At 41.7% G+C, this 16,290-nt stretch overlaps 1 protein-coding gene across 3 annotated transcripts in view; it reads right to left on the minus strand.

Moving 5' to 3' along the window:
• Nucleotides 1-16,290, minus strand: part of fhod3b (formin homology 2 domain containing 3b) — a 60,910-nt gene that overhangs the window by 7,481 nt on the left and 37,139 nt on the right. For 2 of the 3 annotated variants that reach the window (XM_085918934.1, XM_085918936.1), the window contains 13 exons: nt 8,335-8,429; nt 7,795-7,906; nt 7,271-7,365; nt 7,002-7,145; nt 6,685-6,926; nt 5,139-5,261; nt 3,585-3,692; nt 3,379-3,513; nt 3,247-3,297; nt 2,802-2,992; nt 2,040-2,588; nt 668-1,572; nt 156-314 (listed from right to left, as the gene is read on the minus strand). In XM_085918934.1, coding sequence (XP_085775060.1) covers nt 156-314; nt 668-1,572; nt 2,040-2,588; nt 2,802-2,992; nt 3,247-3,297; nt 3,379-3,513; nt 3,585-3,692; nt 5,139-5,261; nt 6,685-6,926; nt 7,002-7,145; nt 7,271-7,365; nt 7,795-7,906; nt 8,335-8,429 — 2,909 coding nt within the window. The remainder of the gene's footprint in view (nt 1-155; nt 315-667; nt 1,573-2,039; nt 2,589-2,801; nt 2,993-3,246; nt 3,298-3,378; nt 3,514-3,584; nt 3,693-5,138; nt 5,262-6,684; nt 6,927-7,001; nt 7,146-7,270; nt 7,366-7,794; nt 7,907-8,334; nt 8,430-16,290) is intronic. The other variant, XM_085918935.1, reaches the window with a different exon arrangement.

The following is a 16,290-nucleotide window of genomic DNA, read 5'->3' on the forward strand; positions in this document are numbered from 1 at the left end:
GGACAGGCAACACTAGGTGAATGAATTCTCTTTTTATGAAAGATCCAATTGTGAATTTTTGTTGCGTTGGCGCAGCATCAGTTCAGCGCACTTATTTTGCAGCCATTTGAACTTGACAGACAGTTCACATTTTCACGCGAGTTTGTCATCCTTACCTCGATGCCTTCTTTGTTCAGCGCATACTCATCAAAGTTGAGGATGGCCGTTTTGATGGTGCGAGGAGGCGGTAAGACCGTCAAACCGATGTTTATGGCGTTGCTGCGTTTGGAGTCCAGGACGATGATTTCTTGCCGTTTGCCATCAACTGCTGCTTTCTATGAGACACGGCACAAGTCGGTGATCGCGCTCAACATATTAAACCACATATAGAAGGTTTACAATTTATATAATATGAAAAGTAGAAAAAATATATAAAAAGTCAAAATTATCCATCCATCCATCCATCCATCCATCCATCCATCCATCCATCCATCCATCCATCCATCCATCCATCCATCCATCCATCCATCCATCCCAACTCACTCACTCACTCACTCACTCACTCACTCACTCACTCACTCACTCACTCACTCACTCACTCACTCACTCACTCACTCACTCACTCACTCACTCACTCACTCACTCACAAAAAAGATCCGAAATATATTTTCCGGCTTATTCTATGTACCTTGGTAACAGGCAGCTCCTTGGATTTGGACTCAAAGAGCTGCTCCAGCTTAGATGTGTCCAGTTTAAGTGGCTCTAATTTGGACCACAGGGATTCTTTACAGAATTTATGGTTCTTGCACTGCCACTCCATGGGGCGCACCTCTTTCCAGAAGAGTCGAATTGTCTTCTTTTTCTTGAGGAACAGAGGAAGGTCGCCCCGATTTAGCTGAGGGGATGGCGGTGGCATGAAGGGGGGAGGTGGGAGCACCATTTTGCCAAGGATGGGAGGAGGCGGGGGGCATCCAAAAAGTGGCGGGGGTGGCGGTAGGACAGCACTGCGCAGCAGAGGAGGCGGCGGCGGCGGTGGGATGTGATCACCAGACCCCATCACGCTTTCCATAACTAAAATATCCAAGTCATCCTCATCCCGCAAGTCGGTGAAATCCATTTCCTTGATGCGCAGCTCCCTGGGTGCGGCCATGAGCTGGTCCCAAATTTGGTCCGATTCCTTCTTCTGGGCCGCCGGGATGCCGCCAGAGTTGTCAGTCTGAGCGTGCTGCGGCTCCTTTGACGCCTCCGCTTCAGTCAGAGACGTCAGACCTTTGACCAAATCACCAAATTTTCCCGCCACGGCCCGTACAGTGCTTTGCTTGTCTACAATGTCCACCTCCATTTTCTTCACATTTTCTTCATTGGCCTGCCTGTGAGCCTCCAGTGTGGAGATCCGGCTGGCTAAGCTGGCCACAGAGGGGTCAGCCACCTCTGGGTCCTTTTCACATTTACATTCCGTTTCTTTCTCGGCCTCTCCTCCTCCGTTGTCATCCTTCTTGTTGGATGTGTGAGCGTAGAGCATGTCCAGCATGAAGCGCTTGTTGTTGAGGATGTCGTTCTCTTCCGAGACTTCAATGCACTGGCTCCACTGGCCTGGTGGGAGGAAAAGATCAAAATGGACACATAATCTCTGACTTGCTCTACATCAGGCTGTCCTTTAATCACTGAGTATTTACATTATGAAGAGTCTTGTAATATTTGTTGCATTCATTTAGCTGCTTTCACCCTTAAAATACGTTTTTTAAAAACTGACTTGTAAAAACTGCAATTTATATTTATTTATTTCATTATTTATTTGTTTATTTATTTATATTTAATTTATAATACTTGAATCTTGCCATTAAATACATGTATTGTAAATAATCAAATAGCATATCAAATCAAAATACAATTTTACATGAATACTAATATACATTTAATTATAAGTATTTTACACTTACATTTTGAAACATTTTTTTATTTTAAACTTTCGCTTACAAACGACCCGTCTCAAAGTTGGTCCTTGATCGCACATCTCTGCTCTACATGGATTATTCAAAGACTCTCGCTGCAAGAAATACCTGCTTCGATGTCATTTTTGACTTTCTCCTCACGTTCCTCCCTCTCCAGAGTGCTGCTGGTGGATGAGATGCTGGATGCCGAGCAATTGTCCTTCTCGTTCACTTCCTCATTCTGTCTCTCCTTCTCGCTCAACACTATACTTTCTTCCACATCCCTCTCTATGGTCGGAACCCTCTCACAATCTTCCTCTAATTCAACATCTTCTACATCCACTTCCACGTCAATACTAGCTGTCTGTGCTTCCTCAGCGACTTCCACTTCATCAGCCACGTCCACCTGCTCGTCGACTTCTCTTCCGATCTCACACTCCTGTTCCATCTCCTCAAGCTTGCCTTCATTTCCCACTCCTCCCTCTTTACACTCCTCTGGCTCTTCCACCACATTCTGAACTGGTCGAGTGTCAGAAACATCCTTCTTGCCTGCCGGCGGCTCTTTTGCAGCCATATTTGGTTGTGAGGGAGGTGAAAGACAAAGTTCTGATCCTGTTAATGCTGGACTTTTTGTTCTTGTTGGGGAGTCATGTTTTGACGCCGGGATGGATTCAGTTCCTGCAAGAAAGTTTAGAAACCATTCAGAAGAGTGCAGATAATTGCACCTCTGATGCTATTGATCAATTATTTTAGCAAGCTTCAGACTAGATTTCTCTCTCTGGATTAATAAATATCAGTGCATCTATTCATCCATCCTAACATTAATCAGGACATCTGAATCTATTTCCTTCATGCCAATGATAATAGTAGCGCTAAATCTAAAGCTTTTACCTAACGTCTGCTGAGCATCGGGTGTTTTGTCTTGCTGTGAGGCGATAGAGGAAGTAGTGACACAGCGAGATGCCGAGCGGACGGCGGGGTTGGAACTCAAACACAGTGTGATCTCCGTACGGCCTCTTACGGGCATCCGAGGACGCTCTCGCTCGTACTCCTCGGCCGCCAGCCTCTCCACGGCCTTGTACCTGCCACAGCGAAGGATAACGTTCAATTATTAAGATCACGATGTTTCTGCAATCTGAATTAGTAAGCACACATAAATACAGCGGATATGAATAAATATTACAACGCTGACATAAGCGATATACTGATTTCTATTCTTGCAGCTGCTAATCAAACTCTTTCCATATGATCTGAAGATGATTTTTTTTTTTTTTAAGAAATCAATGATTACAACTGTAACAATATTGTCAGTTCATGTGCACCATGTAAAACCCACCTTTCCTCTCTGGCTTGTCTCGCCTCTTCCCTTTTTTCAACATAGTCTCGACTGAGATGGATAAAGAAAAAAAACAATGACGGTTTGGATTGACGCTATAACAACACTTGTGTTTTGCAAGTTGAGACTGACTTGAAGCGCTCCCTCTCCTCCCTTTCGATCCTCTGCAGACGCTCCTCTCGTTCCATGCGCCTCCTTTCCCTCTCTGCAGCCAAAGATTCCTGATGCTGCCTGTACGAGGAGCTCAGCAGGCCTCCTAAAGCAGGTCTGCATGGATGAAGAAACAATATTCATATGTTGGAGTGTTGATAAGTTTAGAGAATGTCATCCAGGCCAACCTTTCAGTTTTAGACTCCGGTGTGCAGGTTGCCGTACTAGTGAAGCGATTGCTGGCTGCTTCTGGACTTTGCTGCTTGCCTGGCTGTGCTGCTTCATTGGAAGTAACCCTGTAAATGGATCAACACAACAAGCTCGATCACAGATAGCAAAAAATATATATATATATTGACAGGTTGAACCTCTAGCCAAAAGCTTAAAGATGCCACAAGCCAACTTCTCAATTCATTGAAAACAGGATGCCACGGGATGGCGGCAAAGCACTACTTTTATCATGTTCTACAGCAATCCCAGCAGGTCTTTTTGAGAGTGTTGGATGTTTTACTCAAACTGAAGGTGGGAGAAAGCGTGAGACAAAGAAGTTGAAACAAGACAAGTTGTCAGTGTTACACATAAAAGAAGTAGATGGAGACAGACAGACTGCAGGGAATAAAAGAAAAAAAAACTTGACTGCAACTTTGTTATCATCCATTTTTAAACAATGATGTTTTACCTCATAAAATCACGACTTTCTTGTTGTAAAGCTATTTTTGTCCCATAAAATAAATTATATTTTTACAAATTCATCTTTGTACCATTTTTACTTTCATCCTGTCGCCAATACTTTATTCACCCAATTCCCACGGTAATATTCTTTTAGTACCCCTTTGTAACCAGCAAAATGTGACTTGATCCCATTTCATTGATGAGAGACAGTGACTCACACTAAAAATCTCTATGGTCTTAAAATATAGTTATTGACTCGTCTTGTGTTAACGATGGTTCGGATGAAAAACAAAAGCCCGATGAGTGATAAAAATCTCAAAATAACTTTCCAGGAAATTGCAAAAAGAACTTTGTTTTTTTTTCTTCCTTTCCCTTTAACCACAGGTCTTTAAGGAAGTCAGACAGATTGTGGTGGGAAAGGAGGTGTTTTAGTAAGAGTGGTGGAAAAAAAACACTACCAATACAGGAAGGAGGCAGGAAGAAATAAAAAAAAAAAAAAAAAAAAAGGAGCACATTTATCATGGATTCAATCAACAAGAAACCATGAGGACAGGATTTGGGATGGTTATGTGCTTATTTGGGACAAACTTCACACTAAAATCTTTGCGATGATTTGCAACAGACACAAGAGAGGATGTCGTGGTCCTTAAGCTGATCAACTTCCTGTCTTTTAGGATTCAAAGCACAAAAACAACAACACCGAGCCCAATTTCATTGAGCCAAACCAAAAGAATTACTTATCGAGAATTTTCCATTGAACCGATTATGACGGCTTGACGCTAATCCGAGCTAAGCGGGGTAAACTCCAACCAAAGCACTTTTCAAGTGCCAAGAAAAAGTAGCATTGTAAACGAAATACCAGGAATTACAATTAGAGGTTGATCGCAGCGAGCTAGTTTGATGTATTGCGGTAACAATGAGCTCACAGAATCTGCTTATTCGCAGAATCCGGGTTCCCACTGCTTTACGGTCAGTTCTAGTCTGGGTATTTTTTGGGAGGAGGGAGGGTGGTGGATAAAGGACATAATGGGGTTGGTTGTATCCCATCCAGGACAGTTAGCCTACAATACCTGTGATCGTCCTGTCTAAAGGACTCAGTGACTGGATGACATTCATCATCTGTCTCTTCCTCTTCCTCCTCCTCCTCCTCCTCCTCCTCCTCCTCTCCTTCATCCTCCTCCTCCTCCTCATCTCTGCGGTAGGGGACGGTTTGAGGTTTCAAAGGAGTGAAGTGAGAGCGCAAGAACGAGAAGTGCGACAGAGGCAAAGTGAAAAGATAGAAGCAAAAATGACTTTGGAAAAAGACAACACAAACATGCTGACAAATCTCAGTGTTTCCCCATGTACGATATTTCTCAATGGACTCACTTTTTCCATTTCTGGAAGTCATTACACATAAAAGTAGAGTTTATCATGTGATATTGCGTCCCTGGTGTTTGTATTCATTCAGTTCAGCGAAGGCTAAAAGTAAACGAGAAATCACAGTGCTTTGATTTACGCTTTATTCCGGTTATAATTTTGAGGGAAACACTGAACACACACATAGAGCAAGCAAGTGAGTCACAAGATGTTCAAGACAGAGAAACAGGTGCAAGAATGTTTGTTAGCTGGTTTTTATTGTGATCTGATATCAGTGATGAAGTTATTAAGATTAAAATAAAAGTGAGACTGTTTGTGTTAAGCTACTTCTTGTTTGGTCCTTCGACAAACTCCAATTTATGTTTTACTTATCAGATTTATAATCAGAAACAAATTTTGCAAGTCAAATTGACTTCTATAGTCTTTATAAAAACAACGTTATAGTGGTGACCTATCGCATTGTGCACATTACGAAAACGCCTCAACACTGCATGTTAAATATTTCCTTGATAAAATTAGAGCCTGCATACACACAGGTATAAATGGATGAATTTATGAAAAAAATGAGGTCCCTAAATGTCACTAAAATTAAATTGCCAATCATCATAAATTCTCATTGAAATAGCAAAAGACTTGAACGTGATGAAAAAAAACAGAATGGCACGCAGTAGGCCAAATGTGTCCTCTAAGTGGCAGTAATGTTCGATGACTTATATGAATCCGGGTGACAACAAACTAAATACAAAAACATAACCTTCTGCTTTGAGTTTTGAGGTGGTAATAAACACACAAGAGATGGGAACACAGCGACAAAGGCACATTTATCAAATATTATTTTATAAATTGTTAGTGACCGAGAAGGTGATTCCTTTCAGTGAGATATATGCTCAGTGTTATTTCCTGTTCTGCCTCCACACACGTGAGTCTTGTTGCCCGTTTTCTATTTAGATCCATCGCTCGCACGGACCCTTCTGGCTTTCATTAACAAAATGGAAAAACGTTGATCTTCAAAGGCCGCTAGAATTTCCTGTAGTGGGCCGGTATCGCATGACCGGCCAGACCTGGGAGCTACCAGAAGGTTTAATTGGTATGCTATTTTAAAACCTGGCTGGGATGTGATGCATTAAGAGTGGCAGTGATCAGGTGAGGGGCGAGTACTTTTGTCTGCTGACTGGTACTGATAAAACTCAACTGCAACATCTGAAGTCAAAATGGAAACATTTGGATATCCTCCCTCAGTGGCTTTGTGCACCTCACCTTTCGGCGATGTCTTCAACACGCTGGCCTCCAAAGGGCAGGATGCCGCCAGCATAAGGGCCGCATGGCGACGCCGGCGCCGAGACGGGACCTCGATTGTTTTGGAGAGAATGCCTGCGGCTGCGTCGTCTCTCCAGGCCGCGGCGCTCGCCGGTGCCGCCCATGCTGGCCCGCCGGCGCTCCTTCCTGCCGCTCGGAGGTAACTGCGTCTCATCGTCACCGTCCTCGCGGCGGAGAGTCGTCTTGGGATAAAACCAGAAACAAGTCAACTACAGGATGACATCACAATAGATTTGTTGTAGAAGGAGCTTTCTGACCTCGTAGATGTTCAACTGCTCTACAAGGTCAAGGTCAGAGCCCTTCCTGCTCAGGTGTCTCTGTGCCAAAGCCTCGATGCCCTGCTCTTCCAAACAGTCCACCACGTCGTAGTAAGAGTCTTGATCGGGCAGACCGGCCAGAGTCTAAAACAAACAACACACAAAAAGTGGATGAAAGGAGTCCAACTCAATGAGAAGAACATGACACTGGAAGAAACTCTTGGAAATTAACTTAGTTCTCGTAAACAGTTTATTGAAGTTCTGCTGACCTTGTTGATGAGCGTCATTGCATACACCAGCAATTCAGTATCTACTCCGTCTTTCTCATTCAAGATCTCCATGACGTTGCCCCATATTTTTGTGCCTGAAATAGTCAAATCCAGACAGCAGATGGTGGTCATTGGAGAATCAGTCTTTTGTTTTTTTTTCTTTTTACAACACATGTCCTCATTGGTGTCGCTGTTGAACTGGAGTCTATCCCAGATGACATTTGACCCTGGGCCGGTTGCCAGTCATACACAGAGCACATATGGAAATACATTCCTACATTTGAATTTCGGTGCAGATTCAGAAAAGGTTGATTGATAGCAACATTTCCTATTTCAAGTTTTAGTTATACACTCGACAAGTGGATTTGAATGAGATTATAATTTAACTCAACTAATGCACTGATCTAATTAAGATGCATTCCTCTGCAATTACTTACTTCACTCTACAAAAATGATCCAAATAAGACTAGACTAATTTGTTCTGATTCACTTTATTATTCTGCTTTCTCTAGGTATCGTTTTACCTCTTTTGGCATCCACAGCATTTACGGCATTAATCAATAAGACGGCGTTTGATTCTGCATACTCCACAAACACCAGCAGAAGCTTCAGCGCTGTCTTCACCACCAGACGAAACTGCACAGTGGGAGAAGCACATTTGATCATTTCTAAACACAGTTCCTAAGTACAGTTTTGTCATCATTGTATCCTGTCTTGCGTGACTTGATAAGAGCCTGGCAGGAAATTGTGTTTGTGTGTGATTGTCTAAAACTTAAAACCAAATTATACAGGGTGCTAGTTTAGCAGAAATTTAACACCATTAATAGGGAGCATCTATAAATATAAAAACAATTATTATATGAAAAAGATTATAAAACACAACTGATATAAATATGGTTCAAAAAGGGGTTACACTCACAGCTGAATCTGGCCACTAGGGGGGCTGAGTTGACTACACTAACTTGTAGGTTGAAAGAAGTGAGTGTGTAATTTTAGAATGTATAATCTAGGAAGTGGATCCATGGCATCATACTTGGAAAAAAAATAAAATGTTTTTGTTTTACCTTAGCCCCGACAAGGGTGTAGAGCCATTGGACTATTTCCTTATTTGCAATGAGGCCATTCATGCCATCCACAAATAGCATGATCTGTCCAAGAGCTGGAGAGGGGGAAAAAAAAAAGAGATGGAGGCGAAGGTTTAGTTAATCATCCACCCAGACAAGTCTTGTTATTGTCTTTTCTCTGAGAACTGAGTGTCCTTCTCAAAACAAGTGGAAGAACGACGGAATTTCCAATGTTATTAATTTCAGTGGCAATGCACAGCAGGTCGTCTTGGCCTTTTTTTTCAAAGAATGAACCATGACACACACACACACGCACACGTGCACACACACACAAACCAGCATTTTTGGGAGTGCAAAGTACAGGACGACCTAAATCAGCACCACTAAAAATGTACAACATTAAGAGATCTTAGAATAATTTCTTTTATATTAATTTAGCTTATGAAATATTTGTCTTATTGAAGAAAATTGATCAATCTTTTCCAATTAAATAGGCCTAATTGGTTAATTAAGTATAATCATAACAACAGTTATTTAAAACATTTTATTTATACAAATTTTGAACTTTCTTTAAACTTAATTATTGCCTTTATTGTCATTTCATACTGCTGCCAGGGCCTACTGGGAGCAAAATTGTCCTTGAGCAGGACACTCTGACATGGTCGAAGTGGCTTTAGGATTGAATCCACCACCTTCAAGTTGGGAGACAAACACTCCACCACTGAGCCACATCGCCGCCACTTTCCCAAGAAATGCCGTGAATCATTTCTTTTAAAAATCAAATGTTTTATGCCGCCGTTTTTTGTGTGGAATATGAGCTTGACCCTTTCTCATCTGAAAGGTGAACATCGCAAACAGATGTGCATTGTTATGAAAGGTGTTGATTATATTGCTGTGGACCCCATAGAAACTTGAGCTACTGTCCAGGAGAAACTTGAAAAAACAACTCGGCGCACTCATCCCTCAAGTCAACCGACGTGACTGTAAGGAAAATATTTGAGCAGACCGCCTCGATGGACGCTGACATGACTTCCATGTGTAAGCGGATACATAAATAAGAGGAAAATAAGAGTCAAGGGATCTCAGTGGGGAAGAGCTCGGGTCAGACAAGTGTGGGGCTTCTGTTAAGGAGGGGAATTGGGGGAAGGGGAAGAGTACAGCTGAACTGACAAATGTTTCCCCCCCCCTCTTCAAACAGTAGGTGCTTAGTAGAGCCTCAGTGATCACTGCCGCACACACAACAAGGGGTTAATGCGTTCACACTAACAGGATGAGCCAAGCTTGACCCCACTACCTCCATTAATCAGCTAATGGCAATGAGGAGGGGGCATTGGGGGTAATAAAATATACAAACAAAACTTGGTAACATTGAGAGAACTTCCAATTTACCATTCAGGACATCTTTCAAAATCAATAAGTAACTTATTGATGTTATTAGTTATTAGTGTTAACTAATGGAGCATCAGAAGTCAAACAGAATGTCTCCCAGGAAGCTGTTTGACCATAGATTTATGTGGATTTGAAAATAATCTCATGAGAAATAATGAACATAGATTTCCATCAACTTCCACCACCACAAAAAAAAAATACAATCACAATAATATTCTAAGCAGTATTTCAGCATACTGATGTGAATGCATTACTTTCCTTGTTTTCGATGGATATCACCATAAATACACTCGGGAAGGGCAAAAGTACGATCAAGTGAAACTATCAAATAACTGTTGTCTGATTTTCATTTAAGATTCTCAAGTTTTGGTCAATGTTTTACAGGAAATAAAGTTTTCAGGTTCTTCATCTGCAAAAACCATTGCAGTCCCGAGTGTCTACTAAGGTCCATCAAATGTCATATAAATCATTGGGATTCAAAGGGATTCTTGGTCTGCCTGAAAGTAACAAATAAGAAGTGCTCTTGGCCTTTGAGCTCAGCTGCCCTCTGCCAAAACTCACATCTCTGCTAAGCATATGATAATCTTAACAATTCAACAACGCAAATCATGCACATTCCAATTTGTTCAGATGTGACAAGACAACACTGACAGGATTTCCTAAAAAAAAAATCCCGACAAACATGAGCTTTGAATAAAAAACAATAATAAATATAAAATTAACACAAGGCCCCAATAAAGCAGGTTTTATCCAACCAACTGCTCCATCCAAGACTTAGTGGTTTAACTGAGAGCTCCTCAGTAGTTAGGAACTAATCTTCACTTGTTTATGTTAAACTGCTCATCATGTTATGTTATGAGATGAGATGAGATGAGAGGACTGCACCTTCAGTCACATACTTCTCATCTTTGGAGGAGCTGGAAATTATTCGTATGCCATAGATAAGCCAGAATTCCCAGGTGCAGCGGCTGGATGTTCCTGACCGTGTGTGTGTGTGTGTGTGCGTGCGGAGGCTACAGTTCATCTTTTATCAATCCGAGTTAATTACTCAACATGTCAGGCCCAAGCATTCCTGACAGTCCTCTCATGCGGCCAGGCCCGAGCGTCGGCGTGGACAATGTGGAGTCGAGGTAAACCACATCAAGAGTGTGTTTCTAAAAACATGATTAACCTCCTCAGTCAACATGAATTCAAGTGTCACCCTCTCACCGAACACCCCCGGTTCTGCTTGGCAGCACTGCTGATGGATGGATGACAGGTAGTAATGACATGATGAACAGCTGCTCTATTGACTTCAGCATCCAAACAGCCAACAACTCAAACTAACACACTTTCCAGACTTAAGCTACATTCTTCACTAGCTGACCTACGATATGACCACTGGGCCAGTTCATGTCTTGGCTTCACCTGACTATTGAAAATACCCATAGCTGAAAAGATTTTGAAGGGTAAAAGAACATAATGATGGGTGTGGCATCACAGAACATCAACGCTCACCTGCTGACAGACGACGCATTTGCGCTTCCAAGTCGACCGTTAAATGAGACGACGACACGTGAGGATTTTGTGTGGCCAATGTATCAGATTGAGAACTTAAATGCGTTAACATTTATCCACGCTAGTAAAAACCGCACGACGGTGATCCTGCCCTAAGAGTCGTTTAAAACTGCTTCGTCATGGAATTAGTTCATGCCAGCGAAGGTTTAAGAACATTCAAAGGTAAACAGACATGAAACCACATGGAGAGCAGTTATCCTGTTAAAGCAAAACGATACTGCAACTTGTTTTCGAAAACTAAAATTACCGTTCATTATGGAAAACGCAATCATGGGAAACGTCTACTTAGTGACAGAGAGGCCACCTCTGTGAGAAGCAAACTCATTTCCCCCTATTGATGATTACATGACGACTCAATGATTGGCAATAATAAGTGCAACATGAAAGGCCTTTTTTTTTCCTCTTTGTATTTCCACATATTTCAATAATAATGCAAAGACAAACAAACTGAACTCTCTACTGGATCGTCACGTAATAACACGGATGATAGCAAATAGACCGAGACCAATATTATTTTTTTTTTTTACTGTTTAACAGACAACATCAATATATTCTTGGGAGAATTAATAAGAAGAGCATGTGAGCGCTGAGGCTGTGCAGGACAGCGTCCACTTCAGGCACTGATCTGAGGCCAAAAATGTGGGCCTCCATTTGGGTTAATCATGAGCAGCTCGAAAATACCTCACACAAAGTACAACAATAACAGCGCTTTGCCCCTTTTTGCATGGATGTCACGTAATGAGATGCTGGCAGACGGTGAGCTGCCTTCAAAGCTCAATGATTGGAATTTAAATGTATCCACGATGGGAAAGAATAGCCTGGGAAGAAAACACATGGCCGTAAGGACAACAAGCAAAGAGACCTTCTGTATGAAGGACCCAAAGCCAGCGTCTGAGCTCCAGCGCTGGTTCTGAAAGTGTTTCTTAAAGACCTCTCTCTCGTAAACCGCAGCAATTATGCTGCAAATCCACAGGAATGTGAAGGGAAGGCTGCTCCCTGACCGCTGCCAAGGTGAGAAAAATCTGAGGTTTGGGTGGCAGCGCAAACATGAGTCAGCTGGCCCCGACGGAGCGACCTTATCTGGAAAGATGCGTGAAGTCAACACAAAAGCCTCCTTTCCCAAACTCATTCATCACTTTGCCCCTTTGGTTTTTAATTTTGAAATGTATACAAAAGTGGGTCAGTTGGACCATCCGTCATCGAGGAGAATTTATTTTATCAGCACTTTGGGAGAGGAGCCAAATCTCCGTCGCGTTCAGGCTGTTATCTTGCTGTGCTGTGCATTAGCAAGCAGCTGCACTCACAGGTCAGAGACGCGCATGCACGGCAACTGGACACGCTTCAATCAAAGTTTAGAAACTGTTTAACGGCCATTCTTTTTCTCAAAAAATTGCCGCCAATGTCAACATCTCAACATCCTATGCAATAACATTGACATCCATTTAAAGGCATGATAAAAAAAGTTCACTGGAAACAACAGATGAGAACCACAAAGTGAAAAAAAATTGAAGTAATCAAACCAAACCAACAAGCTCAAACATCCTAAAAGCTTGTGTAATCTGGTTTTTGATTCATTAGAACCCATTAAGATTTCCTATTTCAAAAGACAAATGAAAATCTGATAGCCTGTTTTGAGAAAATCACAGAGCATGACCAAAATTTAGAAGCCCATATCAAATATTATTGGACTCTATGAAGTTAGATTTCGTATTGGCTTTTATCACACTTGCTCCTTTCCTTTTAACTCGAGTCTGAAATGTTCATGAAGAGCATACTCACGGGACCTGACATTAGAGCAAGACAACTTGCCCCCGCCAAAACATCCCCAGTCAACAAGGCGACTGCCAGACATACACAAAAGTCCCAGCACTATATAAGGACGATGCTTCCAATTTGATGTGAAGCGCACGTCTGCAGGCATTTGACAACTGACTGTGGGCCAAAACCCAAATAGATTTTCTAATGACATACAAACAAGCTTATGAAGCCTTGTGAAGAACTCCAAGTACAGAGTCCTGGATTGACATTAAATCTCTTATAAGTAAAATTTACTCTATATCCTGTTGACTTTGATATCCTCCCAAATAAAATGACCATCTGTTAATAGTGCACAGTTTATAGGCATGATTCTCATGTGGTGGGAAAATGAAGCTTCACATTTGCTTCATGAACCAGTTCTATTTTTTATACTGTTCTAGCACTCTGTTCAACATTTGGCTCAGAGTACACTGACTTGACATGTAAATGTCTTTAATCCCAAAGTGTGACAAAATACACTGACTTGACATTTTTAAATGTCTTTAATCCAAATGTGTGATCTAGAGGAGCCAAAAAATACAACAACTAGTTCATGAAGAAAATTTGAAGCTTCGGTTTTCACATTACTACTGCTCTCTCAGCACAACTGAGGCTTTGGTGCTTTTAGTGATGATGAAGGGTCTCTTCTGAGGAAAGGCCAAAGAAGTGCTCTATTGAGGATGTGTCATTTCTCTTCCAGTAAATGTTTAATTGTAAATGTGAACCCAAGAAAAACATTTGTACTCGTAGACAAAGTAAAATGCTCAAATTCTTGTTCCGTAATACACTTGCAGTTATAAAGGGAGAAGAAAAGTAGTATGAAGGTCATGCAGGTGGAGCTAAATTGCCTTACCATATAAGGAGGAACCGAAGGGGCTCTGTTAGCTTTCACCTGAGGTGAGCTGGGGGTAACTGGTATGATCTAACCAAAAACAATGTCAGCAGGTCAAGGTTTCCTTTCATGTAAAGGTTGCTGAGTCAAAAGCTTTTGAGACTTGAACATGTTAATTGAGTTGCCAGAGAGCGGCGCAAGGAGTCATTTGGAGAGAAACCATGCCGGAGGCTAAATGTCACCGGCGGAGTTGAGGACTTGCAGGATAAAAACACGTGTGCCACTCATTTGCTCAAAAGTGCAATTTCTGAAGTAGCAAGTCAATCAGAATTTGCAACAATGGAATACAAATAGAAATGAACCCATCTCCAATAAACACATTCAAATTGTTTTTGGTTGAATCTGTCCACTTCCAACTGTCTACTTCTAAAATCATAGCTCCCGTTAAAAAGCAGCATGCATATGTTTATGCAGACGAAGGGGCGATAGTAAGTGTCTGGCCCCTCTGGTGGCGCCAAGCAGTAACACAGCCAGACAACACAACTTGGATAGCTTCAGTCACTTATTTCTCAGCAAATTGTCAAAACAGAAAGGTCATGAATCTGTTGACACCTTGCACAACATTGTTCCTTTGTCAACTTGTGGATAAGACAAGGTTAAAAAATAATGATGTCACAAAAATATAATTCAAATCCAAACAAAAAAACTACAAGAGTTTCCCTTGAAAGTAATCTCCTGGAGTCTGAAGTGCTTTCCCAGCCTTCTTTGCCATGCCTTTATGCACTTCTGGAAGGATTCATCCGCCATCCTCTGCAGCTGTCATCATGGCCATATTGATGTCATCTACATCTTCAAAAAGAGCTGCCTTGATGCCCCCCTTGAGTTTGGGGGGGGGGGGGGGGGGGGGGGGGGGGGGGGGGGGCTGCACCGCTAGGTCAAGTACAGAGATTGCTCAATAGACCAATGCTCTTCTTGACCAGGAACTGTCAGATGCTCAAGGCATTATGAACAGTCATGTTCCCATGGTCAAGCTTATCTTGTGCATAGAACAAAACAACTACACGTGTCGTTGGTTGTCTGGCCCACACCGAAGTAAAAAAAAAGTGGTAGTCTGTCTAGACCCCAGTCATGAAACCTTTCCGACACTCATTGTACATCCAAATGATTGTGTTGGTACAAAAGCTATTAAACTCCAAACAAAAAAAGTATTGTGTCTTTCAGTTACTCTGGTAGACCATTGTAGAGGTCACCAAAAAGTTTAATAGGCCATTCAAGAAGCTTCAATTTACAGCCTTGTAACCGCCACATCATTTAAAACTCTTAACTGTAATGCCAAAGAGACAAAATCAAGAGTAAAAAAGATGTGCAAAGAGCACAAAAAGAAACATGAGCATGACTTATCTATTACAACTGGACTGCCAACTCTATAGCATGTAATCCACTATACAACATAATACGCCATGTAATGACTTATGTTCCTGGGAGGGAGCTGCGCAAGCGTTACATGCTGCATGATCCCTTACGCTCGTCGACTTTAAAAGGGAGAAAGGAACGTTTGTTCTCATTCCTGTAGATTCAAAATGTCAACTTTAGTGTGTTTCATTATAAAAACAACAGACAGTGCAGGGGCAGAAATAGTAGAGTTGGTGTCAGTAAAAAAAACATAGATCACGCTGAAGACTGTCCACAAAGACCGTTTCAGAGAAAAAGATAATTGCTTCAAGTTGGCTGTAATTGGTTTGTCTGTCTGATGCTGCTCCCACATCTTTTTTTTTTCTTTACTTTGACCAACTTAAAGGAGCATTGTGCTTAAAGCAAATGCTGAAAATCAAATGTAATATCACTATTTGTAGTAGGGGATCCAAGTTTATTTTACTTTTTAAACATCTTAAACTTTTTGGAAATACTTTTGTTGACTCACGTGTACCATGTACAGTAAATTAAAATTGTATGATCACAGGTTCACATATTTATTATTTTCTATGGCACCATTTGTTTTGATGACTCAATTTGTTTTGATCAGCGTCGCCTATAATCGTTCAATCTTAGAGGTTCCCATTCGGCGTAAGTATACAGGATTGTTTTTTTTTTTTTTTTTGAGTAAATCACCCATGGATGGAAGAATGACCAAATCTAATGAGGCTTTAATTACTCCCTTGTATTAGTGACCTTGCAGCATGGCTGACCATAAAGTAGCTAGACTAGATGACAAAAAAACACCTCCGAAAGAGTGACCTCATCCCCATTTGCACTGATGGGGTGATGAAGGCATACAAGGTCCCCTCTGGTCTAAAACTGCAGGCCTCCAGCAAGTTAAATCCAAGGAGGGAAGCCCTGTGAGCCAGGTGCGAGGGGCCCTAAGAAGGGACCGGACCCTGAAA

This window comes from Syngnathus leptorhynchus, chromosome 8, assembly GCF_054491065.1.
Source record: "Syngnathus leptorhynchus isolate UIUO chromosome 8, UIUO_Slep, whole genome shotgun sequence".
Lineage (NCBI taxonomy): Eukaryota > Metazoa > Chordata > Actinopteri > Syngnathiformes > Syngnathidae > Syngnathus > Syngnathus leptorhynchus.